General features: G+C 41.1%; 1 protein-coding gene across 1 annotated transcript in view; it reads left to right on the top strand.

The window, feature by feature from the left end:
- Positions 1 to 10,235, top strand: part of ALKBH1 (alkB homolog 1, histone H2A dioxygenase) — a 28,309-nt gene extending 18,074 nt beyond the window's left edge. The window contains exons 4-6 of the mRNA XM_058739857.1: positions 2,589 to 2,679; positions 7,885 to 8,078; positions 9,043 to 10,235. Coding sequence (XP_058595840.1) covers positions 2,589 to 2,679; positions 7,885 to 8,078; positions 9,043 to 9,472 — 715 coding nt within the window. The 3' untranslated portion in view covers positions 9,473 to 10,235. The remainder of the gene's footprint in view (positions 1 to 2,588; positions 2,680 to 7,884; positions 8,079 to 9,042) is intronic.
- Positions 10,236 to 19,993: the final 9,758 nt, after the last annotated feature.

Here is a 19,993-nt window from a genome sequence, read left to right as displayed (position 1 = left end):
TTGGCTGAAATAGTGTTTCCCAAAGTATGGCCCCTGATTCATCAGCATCAGCATTACTTTGGGAACTTAGAGATTCAAATTCTTAGGCTCCACCCTAGACCTGCTGAATCAGAATTTGTAGGCCTGGACCCAGCCATGCAAATTTTAACAAGCCCTCTAGATGATTCTCATGAGCATTAAAATTTGGAAACCACTTGGCAGAAACTAAGTGGCATACACACTGATACATCAGATTCACTTGAGTCCAGAAATAAGAGGTCGTTCTTATTTTTCTGTCTCAAGTCTAGTAAGGTAGATTGTATTCTCCTGGGGGATCATTAGGGAGTTCTTTTATCTGTACCTTTAGTTGAAGACACATAGATAGAATTCAGATTGTGTTAGTAACTGTGCATTCCTTTTTTTTTTCTTTCAGTTTTTAGTTTTTACATGTAGAAAATGTAAATAATGTATGGTCATTCTGCATGATAACTGTTCATCCCAGATAGTGGCAGTAACTGGCCAAGCTTACATGTTGTTTCCCCTAAATTGTTACTAGTTATCCATTTTTTCTCATGCCAAATGTCCCTGAGACCTTACCTGAGTTTGGTGGTTCACCAGCAGGGCTCACGATATAGTTGTCTTCATGGATAGGATTTATTCCAGTTCAAAGAATACAGAGCACAATCAGTGAAGGGAAAAGATGAATTGAGCAGAGTCCTGGGAAAACCAGCCTCAAGCTTCCAGGGTTTTCTCCCAGTGAAGTCACACAAGGCGTGCTTAATTCCCCCGATAACAAGTTGTGACAAATTTGAAATGTTGTCTACCCGGGAAGCTCAGTGCCCAGGTTTTGACTAGGGGCTGGTCACATTGACAGTCTCTGTCTGACATATATCAAAATTCTAGACTCCCAGAAGGAAGCTGGTGTTTAACGTAAACCTTATTATTTTGCAGAAAAAGTTTAGGCCCAGTGAGCAGCAGTTCTGGGAACGGTGTCAACCTCCCCAAATTCCGAGTTCCAGATGCTTGCCAATGACCCCTTTCAAAAGATAGCAGTCAGATCTGCTGTGTTTCTTTTCTGCACTGCTGTCCTAAATAAATCAGTGTTCCATTCCTTTTAGCTGCTGGTCTTGATGTATATCTGTGTCATGGTGTCTTTCTTAGAATGTAAACTCTGTGAGGACAGATAGCATCTATTCTGTAAACTCTGTCAAACATCAAGACGAGTGCCACTTACAGTGTGAGTCTCTAATAAATCCTTTGCTTCTGCTCATGTCGTATGCCTGTATTGCCCACTGCTCCGCTCCCTGTTTAAGTGCTGGCCATTCTTCAATGCCTTGTTCAACTCCCAACTCTGCCATGAAGCCTTAACTGATTAGACAGCTAACTTTGAGCTCTCCTTTTTTCTTAATTCTATTGTCCCTCAAAGTCTTGTGATGTTCAGTTTAGTACAGATTTTATACTGCCTTGAATTTTCCCCTCATTTTTTCTTCTTATACTTATCTGTCATCTCTTGTCAAATATAAACTCCTTAAAGCAGTTTAATCTTTTCTTTTTAAACACGAGTGGTTTTGGGACCAAAAAAAATTCGATCAATTGATGATATAAATCACATAGGGGAAAAAAAACTAAAATTACTAGGCCTAGCATTCTTGCATTTTTAGGTATTCAGAGGTAAATCAAAGAAGCTTCTTCCTCTTTAGAAAAAGAGTAGATGAGGTGCCTGGGTGGCTCAAGTAGGTTAAGTGTCCAACTTCAGCTCAGGTCATGATCTTGCAGTTCGTGAGTTCAAGCCCTGCATCAGGTTCTGTGCTGACAACTCAGAGCCTGGAGCCTGCTTCCGATTCTGTGTCACCCTCTCTCTCTCTGCCCCTCCCCTGCTTGACCTCTGTCTCTCTCTCTCAAAAATAAATAAACATTAAAAGAAAAGGAAAAACATAGTTAATCCCATAGATTTGATGAGACAGGATGTACTTGCAAGAAGTGCATCTCTCTGTTTTACAGAAACCCCCTGTGTTTTGAAATGGATGTCCGGAACCAAATCAATTACAGTGGTCCTTAATTGTTAGCTAAGCCTCAATTATCTAAGCTGGTTTATAGGGTTAAAGAAATCTTGTTAAACCAGTTATTTTTGGTTGTATACTATATTTTGCCAAACTTTCTCCCCCAACCTATAATTCTGGGAAGCCACCATCATTAGACATAGTGATACCTATGATTAATCATACCCCACTTTTAGCAAACCAAATAGAACATGCTCTGTTAGCCAATTTTTCAATTACCCGTAGTGTCTGTGGTCCCATTTCCAGTGGATGGGTAAAAACATTTCTGTTGTTATTCTTATTTTGTCATTATTGAGATGCCGGAGACTTGCCACTTAAAATTGATCCCGTTTAGCAGAGGATTTAGAACAAGGACTAAAAATGAGAGATGCTAACATGTTTTTTTAGTGTTATTATATTCTTGGTCAACTCATTTGTCTTTTCTCATTTTTCTTATCAAGATCTTGGCCAACAGCTTATACCAAGGAAAGCAGATTTACTCCAGGCAGAGGGCCTTTGCTGCCAATTGAGGTGAATAATTCAATCCTCTTTTGTCCCTAATCTTCACAGGCTTAAGGAAGTGAATAAACGGAGACCCCGAAGTTTACTAGAGAAGTTGCGCTGGGTGACCCTAGGCTACCATTATAACTGGGACAGTAAGGTATTCACATTTTCTTGCTAATTCCATTGTCTTCCACTTTTTACACTCCTTGGGCTCAGTGATTGGATTTCTTCCTGGCCACTATTTTATTTTATTTTTTTTATTTTTTATTTTATTTTTTTTCTGGCCACTATTTTAAAGTATCAGATTATCCATTTGTGCAGGGATCTCTTTCATCTGTCTCTTAAAATCCTCTTGATAACAGTATCTCAAGAGGAATGAGTAATTTTTCCCAGGATGAAATTTCTTCTTCAGATGCCCTTACGTTATATTATTTCATCAGAAGTCATTGGTGCTCTAAGTACATTTCAGGGATATAGATTTTTCTTTATTGTATTTAAGAACAATTCTCAATTAAAATCTTTGTTTCCATTATTGTTTAGTGTTTGTTGAGCCTGTATTTTCTTTTTTTTTTCCGTCAAATAATTTAATACATGTTGAGATATGTTTATAGTTATAGATATATCTTTATACGTTGTCTTTGTCTACCAGAGGTGTTTAAACAAAAGCACTGATTTTAATAAATTTGACAGCAAAGAAGATCATCTAGAATTGGTAGATGATTTGACTTATATACTTTGAGTGATTGTGTGGAAAATACATCATTAGTTAGGATGGATATGAACCCTGGAAATTTCTTTTTTTTTTTTTTTTAATATGAAATTTATTGTCAAATTGGTTTCCATATAAACACCAGTGCTCATCCCAACAGGTGCCCTCCTCAGTGCCCATCACCCACTTTCCCCTCCCTCCCACCCCCCCAACAACCCTCAGTTTATTCTCAGTTTTTAAGAGTCTCTTATGATTTGGCTCCCTCCCTCTCTTTTTTTTTCTTCCTTCCCCTCCCCCATAGTCCTATGTTAAGTTTCTCAGGATCCACATAAGAGTGAAAACACATGGTATCTGTCTTTCTCAACATCACTCCTCATCAGGGAAATACAAATCAAAACCACACTGAGATACGTTCTCACACCAGAGTGGCTAAAATGAACAAATCAGGAGACTATAGATGCTGGAGAGGATGTGGAGAAATGGGAACCCTCTTGCACTGTTGGTGGGAATGCAAACTGGTGCAGCCACCGTGGAAAACAGTGTGGAGGTTCTTCAAAAAATTAAAAATAGATCTACCCTCTGACCCAGCAATAGCACTGCTAGGAATTTACCCAAGGGAAACAGGAGTGCTGATGCACAGGGGCACTTGTACCCCAATGTTTATAACAGCACTTTCAACAAAAGCCAAATTATGGAAAGAGCCTAAATGTCCATCAACTGACGAATGGATAAAGAAATTGTGGTTTATATACACAATGGAATACTACTTGGCAATGAGAAAGAATGAAATACGGCCTTTTGTAGCAATGTGGTTGGAACTAGAGAGTGTTATGCTAAGAGCCTGTATTTTCTACATGATACCTATTTGGTGTAAAAAAAGGAGCTCCATATACTTCTGGTGTACTTTTCCATAAACTCAAAAAAGACACCTTTGCCTGCTATATAAGGTCTGAGAAAGACACAGATGGGAAAAAATGTCCTACAGTTAACAAAGTTCTCTTTTCTTAAAGTACAATTTCCTTTCCTGACCTCTCTGCTTCCAAAAGTTCCTCCTTTATCACTGGCAGCCTGTCTCCAGGAGATGTTTGCCACCAAGTGGAAGGACTAATTCTTAGAATAAACTGAATAAACAGAATGGTATAGACCCATCTTCCTACTAACTAGTTACTTTCTAAAAGCTCCATAGTTTCAGTGAACCCAGCTTATTAACAAATACATTTAACTGCTCAAAATAAGGATAAATGTTGCTCAGAAATGTTCATGATATAATTCTTACTTTCAGTGATGCAGATTCAGTGGAAATATAGATATCTGTGTTTGGGGAAATAGCCTGTGATTCTTTCTGGCTTAGCCAGCCCAGGATTGAATATGAATATTCCGTATTCAATATTGAATAGGATAGTGCCTACCTCATAAGGTGGGTGTGAGAGTCTCAATGCCCGCATAACAGCAGTGCTAGGGCTGTTCTGTGCAGTTAAATGCATTAACACAGTAAATGTTAGCTCATTGTTTTTTATGATGTTATTTTTATTGGTGGTACTGTTATTCCCCCAGGACTTAAAGGTACTCTCATTTACTAAGAAAAATGTGGAGTGAAAAATTACCAGAAACTAAATGAGTAAGCAGAGAAAAGTGGAAGAGATATAAGAAGACTAGTGGATAGACAGTTTGGATGGAGTTAGAAGCCCACAAAGGCGCTTCTTTGATCACAGCACAGCCAGCCTTGTGTTGGAACAACGGCTCTGAGTAGTTGATCTTGTGAAGGACTGAAACTTAAAAGGGTGGAGAAAATCCCTTAAAGTTCTCTTCAAGAATAAGTAGGAACTCTTATTTACAGTTCAGGAAAAGGAAAAGGAAAAAATAAAAGAGAAATTTCACCTGAGGAGACTTGGCCATCCATCAAAGACTTATCACATCCTTAACCTGAAGTTAAAGCTCACTTCTGGCCAAAGTAAATACATTCTCTCCAGAGCTTTGCTACAGCTGGGGTACATCAGGACACTCGCGGAGATTTAAGACAGAAGTGGGTTTTCTAATCATTTTGAGGTTGATTGGGCAAAGGGCGATGTGAGAGCAGCAGCGAGACAAAGGGGATTGGGGCTGCTGCAGGCTTACCTCACTGGGGTAGCCCTCACCCTCGTCTACCACCTTGACGTGCTCCTGAATTGCTGGGTTTTGGAGAGAAAGAGTCTTCTGGCCTTTTTTTTTTTTTTTTTAAAGAGAAGGATATTTGTGATCTTTATGTGCTAAAAACAGTTCAGAGAGATGAATGCTGAAAATTACTTCCATTTTAAGGTCCCGCCTTGACCATGGTATAAGTCAGTTTCAGTTCCAAAGTTTTGAGCATGGCATCTCGTGAAATTGACCGGCGAAATTGGCAGTAGGCCATATATGGGCTGAGGGTCCTAAAACCAAACTGGCTATCATATTTGAGTTGCTTTTTTTTTTTTAATAAGCTTTGTATTTTAGAATAGTTTTAGATTTGCAGAAAAGTTGAAAAGATAGTACAGAGTTCTCATATACCTTACACCCAGTTTTCCCTATTATTAACATCTTAGCATTATTATGGTATCTTTGTCTTACCTAATGAACCAATATTAATACATTATTATAATGGTGAAGTCCATATTTCATTCATATTTCCTTAGCTTTTCATTCAGTTTTCTTAGATTGTTTTTAATGTTTATTTATTTTTGAGAGACAGAGGGTGAGTGGGGGAGACACAAGAGAAAGGGAGACACAAAATCCAAAGCAGGCTCCAGGCTCTGAGCTTTCAGCACAGAGCCTGACACGGGGCTCGAACTCATGAACCGCAAAATCATGACCTGAGCTAAAGTTGGCTATTTAACCAACTGAGCCACCCTGGCGCCCCTCAGTTTTCTTAGTTTTTAACTGATGTCCTCTTTCTGTTCCAGGACATCACATTACATTTGGTCATCATGTACCTCTTGGCAGTGACAGTTCTGAGTTGCTCTTTTATCTTTTTTTTTTTTTAATTTTTTTTTAATGTTTATTTATTTTTGACAGAGACAGAATGCGAGTGGGTTAGGGGCAGAGAGAGAGGGAGACACAGAAGCAGAAGCAGGCTCCAGGCTCTGACCTTTCAGCACAGAGCCCAACGTGGGGCTCGAACTCACAAACCGTGAGATCACGACCTGAGCCGAAGTCGGACGCTCAACCGACTGAGCCACCCAGGCACCCCGAGTTGCTCTTTTATCTTAAGAGAATGATCCTATTTGGGATTAAAGTATACCAGAGAGAGACATAATAATTGTTTCATGTATAGACTCCATACAGGGTGAACTTGTTTAATTTATCACTGCATGACATGGTGCCTGCCATGTTATAGGTGCTCAGTATTTTGTTTTTCTTTTTTTTTAATGGTTTATTTATTTTTAATATGAAATTTATTGTCAAATTGGTTTCCATACAACACCCAGTGCTCATCCCAACAGGTGCCCTCAATACCCATCACCTACTTTCCCCTCCCTCCCATCCCCCATCAACCCTCAGTTTATTCTCAGTTTTTAAGAGTCTCTTATGGTTTGCCTCCTTCCCTTCTCTGTAACTTTTTTTCCCCATCCCCTCCCCCATGGTCGTCTGTTAAGTTTCTCAGGATCCACATAAGAGTGAAAACATGTGGTATCTGTCTTTCTCTGCATGACTTATTTCACTTAGCATAACACTCTCCAGTTCCATCCACTTTGCTACAAAAGGCCATATTTCATTCTTTCTCATTGCCAAGTAGTATTCCATTATGTTTATAAACCACAACTTCTTTATCCATTCATCAGTTGATGGACATTTAGGCTCTTTCCATAATTTAGCTATTGTTGAAAGTGCTGCTATAAACATTGGGGTACAAGTGCCCCTGTGCATCAGCACTCCTGTATCCCTTGAGTAAATTCCTAGCAGTGCTAGTGCTCAGTCAGAAGGTAGATCTATTTTTAATTTTTTTTTTTTAATTTTTTTTTTTTTAATGTTTATTTTATTATTTTTGAGACAGAGAGAGACAGAGCATGAACGGGGGAGGGGCAGAGAGAGAGGGAGACACAGAATCGGAAGCAGGCTCCAGGCTCTGGGCCATCAGCCCAGAGCCTGACGCGGGGCTCGAACTCACGGACCGCGAGATCGTGACCTGAGCCGAAGTCGGACGCTTAACCGACCGAGCCACCCAGGCGCCCCAGATCTATTTTTAATTTTTTGAGGAGCCTCCACACTTTTCCAGAGTGGCTGCACCAGATTGCATTCTCACCAAGAGTGCAAGAGGGTTCCCATTTCTCCACATCCTCTCCAGCATCTATAGTCTCCTGATTTGTTCTTTTTAGCCACTCTGACTGGTGTGAGGTGATATCTCAGTGTGGTTTTGATTTGTATTTCCCTGATGAGGACTGACATTGAGCATCTTTTCATGTGCCTGTTGGCCATCTGGATGTCTTGTTTAGAGAAGTGACTCTTCATGTCAGGTGCTCAGTATTTTGAATGTCTCATTATAAGATTACCGGATGCCTCAAAAACAGATGGATAAATCATGCTGTGTTAGAATTACATGTAAGTTAGATCATTTTAAAGCAGTAATTAATCTTCTGCCACAGTTTCCTATTTTCCTGAGATCATTGTTTATTTTTCTTATTTTCCCTACTTTTATCAAAGAAATACTCAGCCGATCATTATACACCTTTCCCTTCTGACCTGGCTTTCCTCTCAGAGCAAGTAGCTGCAGCCTGTGGATTTCAGGGTTTCCGAGCCGAGGCAGGCATCCTAAATTACTACCGATTGGACTCCACTCTGGGAATCCATGTAGACAGATCTGAACTAGATCACTCCAAACCCCTGCTGTCTTTCAGGTAAGCTGGTTCCAGGGATTTGGGATTACTGCCTAAAACTTCATTCCTTTTTTAAAGCATTTTTAAGCTAAAATAAATAAATAAAAGCTATAACTTTAAGAAATGGTTGGACTCTCTAATCTTTTACTCTTGGGCATCTTAACAGTGTTATAAGTAAAATTTGCCTAGTCCTTAAGAGTAATGACCAAATTACAGTTATATTTCTGTTTAAGATGTGTGGAATCTGCCTTTTGTATTGACAGGTATCGTCAGTGGTGTGTGGAATAGGCAGTGGAAGGCTGTAAGGCAAAGTGAGCAACCTGTTTGGACTAGGGAAGAGAAAGCACAGAACCCCGAGTAGTTTACTCGCCTTGTCTCCCTAAACATACATGAAATTGGGCAAAGTGCTACACCTGTATCTCACAAATAAAGTGCCTGAACAGTCTTTTATTAATTGTCCTATCTTTAAAGTGAACAACCATGATAAATATAGTAAAGGACTCAATTTATTGGAAGGCTTAAATCTTGAAAGTGCATCACACAGGGCACCTGGGTGGCTCAGTCGGTTAAGCATCTGGCTTCAGCTCAGGTTATGGTCTCATGGTTTGTGGATTCAAGCCCCGCATCAGGTTCTGTGTTCACAGCTCAGAGCCTGGAGCCTGGAGCCTGCTTCAGATTCTGTGTCTACCCCTCTCTCTACGCCTCTCGTGCGCATTCTCTCTCTCTCATTTTTAATCTACTTGTTTAACTGCTTTAAATTTTATTTTGCAACAGTACTGTGGGCTATTATAAGTGTAAGCAGCAGATCATGGGTTGGTCACTTACACAAGCCAGAAGAGAAGGGTCTTAGCACAGTTTGAAAAGGATGTGCAAGCAATAAATATCAAGCTGAAATTAGAAAAAAGTACAGTTGGCAATAACTTTCCCAGCCACGGTTAGTAACAGAAACTTACTACTGTGTATTGTTTTACTTATTTTCTCGTAGCTTCGGACAGTCTGCTATCTTTCTCCTGGGTGGTCTCAAAAGAGATGAAGCCCCCACGGCCATGTTTATGCACAGCGGTGACATCATGGTAATGTCAGGTTTCAGCCGCCTGTTGAATCATGCAGTCCCGAGGGTCCTCCCAAGTTCTCAGGGGGAAGGCCTGCCTTGCTGCCTGGAGACGCCTCTCCCAGCCGTCCTACCCAGAGACTCAGTGGTAGAGCCCTGCTCTGAGGAGGACTGGCAGGTATGCACCAGCTACTTGAAAACGGCTCGTGTTAACATGACTGTCCGACAGGTATTGGCCATAGACCAGGACTTCCCTTCGGAACCCACAGAGGAGAAGAAAAGAGACATCACCACAGAAGGTTTCTGCCATCTGGATGATGAGAATAGCCAAGTAAAACGAGCAAAGTTAAACCCTGACAGCTGAGACTTGGAGAGCCCGTTCTTTTGCTCAGGCAGGTCTTAAGTAAATGACCACACTTTTTGTATTGCTGTAGACTTCAGCACCAAGACAAGCCAAAAACAGGGAAAAACTCATCATCGATCACACTGTTGCCTTGGAACCCATCCTGAAGAGGAAAGCAATTCATCACTCTGCTCAGAGACCATTTGCTATGGTCCAGTCTGGTTAGGTGTTGGCACTAATGTACGTGAGAAGTCCAAGGAGCTTTGACCTTCCAGAACAGCCCTCTCAGCCTCTGCCGTTACCTCTGGGGGAGGTAGAAGTGAGTTTCCACATTAATGGAGCCTTATTAAATACCTCAGATTTTATTAATGGGAAACATAACATTAAGCCCCTGCCACTACCCCATCTGGTGATTTGTGGTTAGATTGTGCTTCCAAGAGCCAACTGTTCGCCTCCCTTTCATCCTTCTAGCCATCCTCAGAGTCTGCGATTTTCTCTTCCAGCTTTTCTGACCTTCACAAAAGAGTCCTATACACATTAAGATAGCGGAACTAGACATCTCATCTCCTAGAAAAGAAATCAATCATAGTTGTCTGTCTTGCCTAAAAGATAAAGTATACCTAAATCCAAGGAAAGGGGAATAGGAGTTTCTCCGGATTTCTTTTAGGTCTAAACTCTTCCTGTTGACTTTTTAAATGTAATTTTAATTGTTGGACTAAAAAAGCCCTAAGGGTGTTCTGTAACTGTTTTCTCCATGAATAAACTTTCTCTATTTTAAATTAAAGATCTGTATCTATTTTTGAGGGTTAACATATCTGGGATTAGTTTTTTCCTATTTTTACTTGCTGCATTGTTCATGCTGTAGAAGCCCTCCAGCTGTTTCTGCCCTATACCATCCTCCTCTGCCCTAAGTATTCTTTGTGACTGTCACACAAGAGAGAATCTGCTTTGATATTCCAGTCACTGCTGTCTTTTGCGATTGTGGACAGCTTGGAAAATGCATGAAGCACCAAGTGTTAATCTTTGTGCCCCCAGCAACTTGAATCACAGTACCCTTAGCTGAGTTGTTCTACATTTCTCTGGACTCCGGACCGCCATTTCCTCATTCAGAGTTGAAGATAATATTTACTACCATCTTCTAGGGAATATTAATATTTCAAATGATAATGGGAATTTAGTGCTCCTTTCTAGAAATGTAGTGTCAATATTTTATTATTACATGGGCTCTTAGAAACACCCCTGTTTGTTTGTTTATGTGGACAACTGGCTGGAAGCCACTTGGCTACCTGCTGCTTGCGGCGAACCTTCATTCCTCTGTCCTGCCTTCTTTTTTTTTTCCTTAGGAACATTGTATATCGAGTTCATGTTTTAATCCTTGTTTTCTAAGAAATAAAAATAGATTCATCCCTTATGTGTAAGTAGCGAGGCTCTAAACTTAGTGCATGATAGGAAAATTTTATGTAATTAAAATTACCACTGGAAAAATCCCTTAAATTTTCCATAGTGTACATTATATGTGACCCACTAGAAACAAACATACTGTCATTAGCAAATCCAATAGATCAGCCTATCCTTCAGCATTAGGATAGTTGGTTCTTTATTCAGTTGAATATCAGATAAAGGTGTTGGCTTGTGCTTAGGACCAGTGTGGTACAAAAAAGCACATATTCAAAATGTAAACTCACATTCCATGAGGTGAGATATGTATGCTGTGAAAAGCATGTGGAAACTGCGGCGAACCGAGGGAATAGCAACCGGTCTCCCAGCCTGTGCTCCCTCTAAGGATGTGCCGATTGAGTGAGACAGTGGGCAAACTTGTGTATACCATTAAATTCTCTCTCATTTTTATTTATGTCTGTTTTTATGAGGAACATAGTTGGAGATGTATGAGTCAGCAAATTCTGATCCACTTTCTGTTTTTGTACTGCCCACAGACTAAGAATAGTTTTTACATTTTTAAGTGGCTGGGGAGAAAAAAATTAAATGAATAATATTTTTGTGACCTATGAAAATTAGAGGAAATCCAGATTTCTGTGTCCATAAATAGTGTTATAAGAACACAGTCACATTCATTTCTAAAAAAAATTTTTTAATGTTTATTTTTGAGAGACCGACCACAAGCAGGGGAGGGGCAGAGAGAGAGAGACACACACACAGAATCCAAACCAGGCTCCAGGCTCTGAGCTGTCAGCACAGAGCCCAATGCGGGGCTTGAACTCATGAACTGAGATCATGACCTGAAGTCGATCGCCTAACCCTCTGAGCCACCCAAGCCCCCCTACAGTCACATTCATTTATAGACAACCCATGGTTGCTTTGTCATGCTTGAATGACCCCTAGACTAAGGAACCTGAGACCAGGAGAAGGGACCAAGGGGAAGATCGTTTTTTTTTATTCATTATTTTATAACAAAGATGCAGAGTGATACTCAGTACAATCTAGGATGTATGTGATGTCAAGAGTAGAGTCACAGGGCACCTGGATGGCTCAGTTGGTTAAGCGTCTGACTTTGGCTCAGGTCATGATTTTGCGATTTGTGAGTTCAAGTCCCGCGTAGGGCTCTGCACTGACAGCTTGGAGCCTGGAGCCTGCCTCGGATTCTGTCTCTCCCCTTCTCTCTGCCCCTCCCCCAAATCATGCTCTGTCTCTGTTTCTCAATAATAAATAAACATTAAAAATTTAAAAAAAAAAAGTGGAGTCACAGTGTTAAGCCTGGGGGAACTGATACTCATATGATACTCAGCTGGTGGGAATGTTATCACAGTCCTAAATTCTGTCCCCTTGTCCTCTCAGAAGTGATGTGGTTTGATGATAAGTCAGATGGTCTTAAATCTGTTTTAAAATGTGTACCATTTAACCCAATAAATGTCACTTCTAGGAACTGAGTGTAAGGAAGTAGCGCTGTTCACAAGATGTTTGTGTAAGAATGTTTGTAATAGTGAAAGTCCAAAATAAGCTCAATATCCAGGAGTTGATTGGTAAATTCATGTATTCATTCAGTAAGTGGTTATTGAGCACTGTTTTCTATGCAAGAGGTGCTGTTCTTTGCACAAAGTACCTGCCTTTGTGGTTCTGTGCTAGTGAGTGTGTGCTGTACCCGTACAATGGAAGTCTGTAGCCATTAAAAGTTATGTTTTCAGGGCACCTGGGTGGCTCAGTCAGTTAAGCGTCTGACTTCGCCTCAGGTCATGGTCTTACGGTTCATGAGTTTGAGCCCCATGTCGGGCTCTGTGCTGACAGCTCAGAGCCTGGAGCCTGCATGCTTCGGATTCTGTGTCTCCTCTCTCTGCCCCTCCTCCACTCTCACTCTGTCTCTCTCTCTCTCTCTCTCTCTCAAAAATAAACACTAAAAAAATGAAAAATAAATAAAAGTTATGTTTTAGAAGAAGCGGTAGTTATCTGAGAAAATACTCTTACTATATATTTAATGAGAAAATTCTGTTATGAAACCATGCATAATTTTGTATAGAATGTTTACATGTTTTTAAAAAAAACTGGGGGAGTTCCGGAAGATGGCGGCGTAGGAGGACGCTGGGCTCACCGAGCGTCCTTCTGATCACTTAGATTCCACCTATACCTGCCTAAATAACCCAGAAAACCGCCAGAGGATTAGCAGAACGGAGTCTCCGGAGCCAAGCGCAGACGAGAGGCCCACGGAAGAGGGTAGGAAGGGCGGCGAGGCGGTGCGCGCTCCACGGACTGGCGGGAGGGAGCCGGGGCAGAGGGGCGGCTCGCCAGCCAAGCAGAGCCCCCGAGTCGGGCTGGCAAAAGCGGAGGGGCCGGACGGACTGTGTTCCGACAGCAAGCTCGACTTAGCGTCTGGGAGGTCAGAAGTTAACAGCTCTGCTCAGAAAGCAGGAAGGCTGGAGGACAAAGGGAGGGAGAGCTGCTGAGCCCCCGGACGGCAGAGCTCAGCTTGGCGGGGAACAAAGGCGCTCGCCAGCACCATCTCCCCCGCCCATCCCCCAGCCAAAATCCCAAAGAGAACCAGTTCCTGCCAGGGAACTTGCTCGCTCCGCGCAAACACCCAACTCTGTGCTTCTGCGGAGCCAAACCTCCGGCAGTGGATCTGACTCCCTCCCGCTGCCACAGGGCGCCTCCTGAAGTGGATCACCTAAGGAGAAGCGAGCTAAGCCTGCCCCTCCCGCCCCCGTGCACCTTGCCTAACCACCCCAGCTAATACGCCAGCTCCCCAGCACCACAAGCCTGGCAGTGTGCAAGTAGACCAAACGGACCACACCACCCCACAGTGAATCCCGCCCCTAGGAGAGGGGAAGAGAAGGCACACACCAGTCTGACTGTGGCCCCAGCGGTGGGCTGGGGGCAGACATCAGGTCGGACTGCGGCCCCGCCCACCAACTCCAGTTATACACCACAGCACGGGGGAAGTGCCCTGCAGGTCCTCACCGCTCCAGGGACTATCCAAAATGACCAAACGGAAGAATTCCCCTCAGAAGAATCTCCAGGAAATAACAACAGCTAATGAACTGATCAAAAAGGATTTAAATAATATAACAGAAAGTGAATTTAGAATAATAGTCATAAAATTAATCGCTGGGCTTGAAAACAGTATACAGGACAGCAGAGAATCTCTTGCTACAGAGATCAAGGGACTAAGGAACAGTCACGAGGAGCTGAAAAACGCTTTAAACGAAATGCAAAACAAAATGGAAACCACGACGGCTCGGATTGAAGAGGCAGAGGAGAGAATAGGTGAACTAGAAGATAAAGTTATGGAGAAAGAGGAAGCTGAAAGAAAGAGAGATAAAAAAATCCAGGAGTATGAGGGGAAAATTAGAGAACTAAGTGATACACTAAAAAGAAATAATATACGCATAATTGGTATCCCAGAGGAGGAAGAGAGAGGGAAAGGTGCTGAAGGGGTACTTGAAGAAATTATAGCTGAGAACTTCCCTGAACTGGGGAAGGAAAAAGGCATTGAAATCCAAGAGGCACAGAGAACTCCCTTCAGACGTAACTTGAATCGATCTTCTGCACGACATATCATAGTGAAACTGGCAAAATACAAGGATAAAGAGAAAATTCTGAAAGCAGCAAGGGATAAACGTGCCCTCACATATAAAGGGAGACCTATAAGACTCGTGACTGATCTCTCCTTTGAAACTTGGCAGGCCAGAAAGGCTTGGCACGATATCTTCAGTGTGCTAAACAGAAAAAATATGCAGCCGAGAATCCTTTATCCAGCAAGTCTGTCATTTAGAATAGAAGGAGAGATAAAGGTCTTCCCAAACAAACAAAAACTGAAGGAATTTGTCACCACGAAACCAGCCCTACAAGAGATCCTAAGGGGGATCCTGTGAGACAAAGTACCAGAGACATCACTACAAGCATAAAACATACAGACATCACAATGACTCTAAACCCGTATCTTTCTATAATAACACTGAATGTAAATGGATTAAATGCACCAACCAAAAGACATAGGGTATCAGAATGGATAAAAAAACAAGACCCATCTATTTGCTGTCTACAAGAGACTCATTTGAGATCTGAGGACACCTTTAGATTGAGAGTGAGGGGATGGAGAACTATTTATCATGCTACTGGAAGCCAAAAGAAAGCTGGAGTAGCCATACTTATATCAGACAAACTAGACTTTAAATTAAAGGCTGTAACAAGAGATGAAGAAGGGCATTATATAATAATTACAGGGTCTATCCATCAGGAAGAGCTAACAATTATAAATGTCTATGCGCCAAATACCGGAGCCCCCAGATATATAAAACAGTTACTCATAAACATAAGCAACCTTATTGATAAGAATGTGGTCATTGCAGGGGACTTTAACACCCCACTTACAGAAATGGATAGATCATCTAGACACACAGTCAATAAAGAAACAAGGGCCCTGAATGATACATTGGATCAGATGGACTTGACAGATCTATTTAGAACTCTGCATCCCAAAGCAACAGAATATACTTTCTTCTCGAGTGCACATGGAACATTCTCCAAGATAGATCATATACTGGGTCACAAAACAGCCCTTCATAAGTTTACAAGAATTGAAATTATACCATGCATACTTTCAGACCACAATGCTATGAAGCTTGAAATCAACCACAGGAAAAAGTCTGGAAAACCTCCAAAAGCATGGAGGTTAAAGAACACCCTACTAACGAATGAGTGGGTCAACCAGGCAATTAGAGAAGAAATTAAAAAATATATGGAAACAAACGAAAATGAAAATACAAAAATCCAAACGCTTTGGGATGCAGCGAAGGCAGTCCTGAGAGGAAAATACATTGCAATCCAGGCCTATCTCAAGAAACAAGAAAAATCCCAAATACAAAATCTAACAGCACACCTAAAGGAAATAGAAGCAGAACAGCAAAGGCAGCCTAAACCCAGCAGAAGAAGAGAAATCATAAAGATCAGAGCAGAAATAAATAATATAGAATCTAAAAAAACTGTAGAGCAGATCAACGAAACCAAGAGTTGGTTTTTTGAAAAAATAAACAAAATTGACAAACCTCTAGCCAGGCTTCTCAAAAAGAAAAGGGAGATGACCCAAATAGATAAAATCATGAATGAAAATGGAAATATTACAACCAATCCCTCAGAGATACAAACAATTATCAGGGAATACTATGAAAAATTATATGCCAACAAATTGGACAACCTTGAAGAAATGGACAAATTCCTAAACACCCACACTCTTCCAAAACTCAATCAGGAGGAAATAGAAAGCTTGAACAGACCCATAACCAGCGAAGAAATTGAATCGGTTATCAAAAATCTCCCAACAAATAAGAGTCCAGGACCAGATGGCTTCCCAGGGGAGTTCTACCAGACATTTAAAGCAGAGATAATACCTATCCTTCTCAAGCTATTCCAAGAAATAGAAAGGGAAGGAAAACTTCCAGACTCATTCTATGAAGCCAGTATTACTTTGATTCCTAAACCAGACAGAGACCCAGTAAAAAAAGAGAACTACAGGCCAATATCCCTGATGAATATGGATGCAAAAATTCTCAATAAGATACTAGCAAATCGAATTCAACAGCATATAAAAAGGATTATTCACCATGATCAAGTGGGATTCATTCCTGGGATGCAGGGCTGGTTCAACATTCGCAAATCGATCAACGTGATACATCACATTAACAAAAAAAAAGAGAAGAACCATATGATCCTGTCAATCGATGCAGAAAAGGCCTTTGACAAAATCCAGCACCCTTTCTTAATAAAAACCCTTGAGAAAGTCGGGATAGAAGGAACATACTTAAAGATCATAAAAGCCATTTATGAAAAGCCCACAGCTAACATCATCCTCAATGGGGAAAAACTGAGAGCTTTTTCCCTGAGATCAGGAACACGACAGGGATGCCCACTCTCACCGCTGTTGTTTAATATAGTGCTGGAAGTTCTAGCATCAGCAATCAGACAACAAAAGGAAATCAAAGGCATCCAAATTGGCAAAGATGAAGTCAAGCTTTCGCTTTTTGCAGATGACATGATATTATACATGGAAAATCCGATAGACTCCACCAAAAGTCTGCTAGAACTGATACATGAATTCAGCAAAGTTGCAGGATACAAAATCAATGTACAGAAATCAGTTGCATTCTTATACACTAACAATGAAGCCACAGAAAGACAAATAAAGAAACTAATCCCATTCACAATTGCACCAAGAAGCATAAAATACCTAGGAATAAATCTAACCAAAGATGTAAAAGATCTGTATGCTGAAAACTATAGAAAGCTTATGCAGGTAATTGAAGAAGATATAAAGAAATGGAAAGACATTCCCTGCTCATGGATTGGAAGAATAAATATTGTCAAAATGTCAATACTACCCAAAGCTATCTACACATTCAATGCAATCCCAATCAAAATTGCACCAGCATTCTTCTTGAAACTAGAACAAGCCATCCTAAAATTCATATGGAACCACAAAAGGCCCCGAATAGCCAAAGTAATTTTGAAGAAGAAGACCAAAGCAGGAGGCATCACAATCCCAGACTTTAGCCTCTACTACAAAGCTGTCATCATCAAGACAGCATGGTATTGGCATAAAAACAGACACATAGACCAATGGAATCGAATAGAAACCCCAGAACTAGACCCACAAACGTATGGCCAACTCATTTTTGACAAAGCAGGAAAGAACATCCAATGGAAAAAAGACAGTCTCTTTAACAAATGGTGCTGGGAGAACTGGACAGCAACATGCAGAAGGTTGAAACTAGACCACTTTCTCACACCATTCACAAAAATAAACTCAAAATGGATAAAGGACCTGAATGTGAGACAGGAAACCATCAAAACCTTAGAGGAGAAAGCAGGAAAAGACCTCTCTGACCTCAGCCGTAGCAATCTCTTACTCGGCACATCCCCAAAGGCAAGGGAATTAAAAGCAAAAGTGAATTACTGGGACCTTATGAAGATAAAAAGCTTCTGCACAGCAAAGGAAACAACCAACAAAACTAAAAGGCAACCAACGGAATGGGAAAAGATATTTGCAAATGACACATCGGACAAAGGGCTAGTATCCAAAATCTATAAAGAGCTCATCAAACTCCACACCCGAAAAACAAATAACCCAGTGAAGAAATGGGCAGAAAACATGAATAGACACTTCTCTAAAGAAGACATCCGGATGGCCAACAGGCACATGAAAAGATGTTCAACGTCGCTCCTCATCAGGGAAATACAAATCAAAACCACACTCAGATACCACCTCACGCCAGTCAGAGTGGCCAAAATGAAGAAATCAGGAGACTATAGATGCTGGAGAGGATGTGGAGAAATGGGAACCCTCTTGCACTGTTGGTGGGAATGCAAATTGGTGCAGCCGCTCTGGAAAGCAGTGTGGAGGTTCCTCAGAAAATTAAAAATAGACCTACCCTATGACCCAGCAATAGCACTGCTAGGAATTTATCCAAGGGATACAGGAGTACTGATGCATAGGGGCACTTGTACCCCAATGTTTATAGCAGCACTCTCAACAATAGCCAAATTATGGAAAGAGCCTAAATGTCCATCAACTGATGAATGGATAAAGAAATTGTGGTTTATATACACAATGGAATATTACGTGGCAATGAGAAAAAATGAAATATGGCCTTTTGTAGCAACGTGGATGGAACTGGAGAGTGTGATGCTAAGTGAAATAAGCCATACAGAGAAAGACAGATACCATATGGTTTCACTCTTATGTGGATCCTGAGAAACGTAACAGAAACCCATGGGGGAGGGGAAGGGAAAAAAAAAAAAAAGAGGTTAGAGTGGGAGAGAGCCAAAGCATAAGAGACTCTTAAAAACTGAGAACAAACTGAGGGTTGATGGGGGGTGGGAGGGAGGGCAGGGTGGGTGATGGGTATTGAGGAGGGCACCTTTTGGGATGAGCACTGGGTGTTGTATGGAAACCAATTTGACAGTAAATTTCATATATTAAAAAAAATAAATAAATAAACAAAAAAAAAAAAAAAAAAAAAAAAAAAAAAAATAAAATAAAATAAAAAAAACTGAAAGCATATGCATACAAAATGTGAATGTTGATGGGAATATAGTTGTTTATTTTATTTTCTGCATTTCTAATTTTTTTTACATTGAAAATCCTAAATCTTTCTTTTTTAAAGAATAAATGTTTGTGGGGGTTTTGGTTGTTTTTCTTTTTTCTTTAAGAAATACTCCAATCTTGGGGCGCCTGGGTGGCGCAGTCGGTTAAGCGTCCGACTTCAGCCAGGTCACGATCTCGCGGTCCGTGAGTTCGAGCCCCGCGTCGGGCTCTGGGCTGATGGCTTGGAGCCTGGAGCCTGTTTCCGATTCTGTGTCTCCCTCTCTCTCTGCCCCTCCCCCGTTCATGCTCTGTCTCTCTCTGTCCCAAAAATAAATAAAAAACGTTGAAAAAAAAAATTAAAAAAAAAAAAAAAAAAAAAAGAAATACTCCAATCTGGCAATTCTGCCTCTACTTGAAATTTGTCAGTCTCCGAATCTAAGCACATCAACATTGTCTAACAAAAGAGGCTTGAGGAAAAAATTTATGTAATAAAATACACAGCCACTATCAGTCATGTCTTAGAGACATTAAATCCATGGAGGAAATGCTCAATAAGTTAACTGAGAAAAACAGCTTAAAAACAGTATGCATAGCATTTTGCCAGTTTTTTGTATGCACAAAGTGTACATGCACAGAAAAGGCTAGAGGGTTAGCGTATTTTTAGATCTCCTAACTTTTCTGTAGCAGGCATAACTGCTCTTTGGAAGAAGGCCTTTGTGATGCTTTCTGAAAGGGAGCGGATCTGGACCCGCAGAGCTCAGGAGCAGTAGCTTTGTCTAGTGTCTGCTCACCTTTCCAAGTGTGTGCCCTCAGCACTTCCCAGCCTGGGCCCTTTCAGTCTCTGTTTTTCCTCTTGCTTTTGACAAAATGTCTGGCTGGTCCGTCAGAGCATAGGAGTCCCCATCTCAGGGTCCTGAGTTCAAGCCCCAAGTTGGGTGTGGAACCTAGTTAACAAAAAAAAGTCTGATTAAGATGGATTGTCTTGTGGCATGCCTGGTGGCTCAGTGGGTTAA

This window comes from Neofelis nebulosa, chromosome 7 (genome assembly GCF_028018385.1).
Source record: "Neofelis nebulosa isolate mNeoNeb1 chromosome 7, mNeoNeb1.pri, whole genome shotgun sequence".
Classification (NCBI taxonomy): Eukaryota; Metazoa; Chordata; class Mammalia; order Carnivora; family Felidae; genus Neofelis; species Neofelis nebulosa.
The sequence above is the reverse complement of the archived record's forward strand: the minus strand, read 5'-3'. Positions and strand labels throughout refer to the sequence as shown.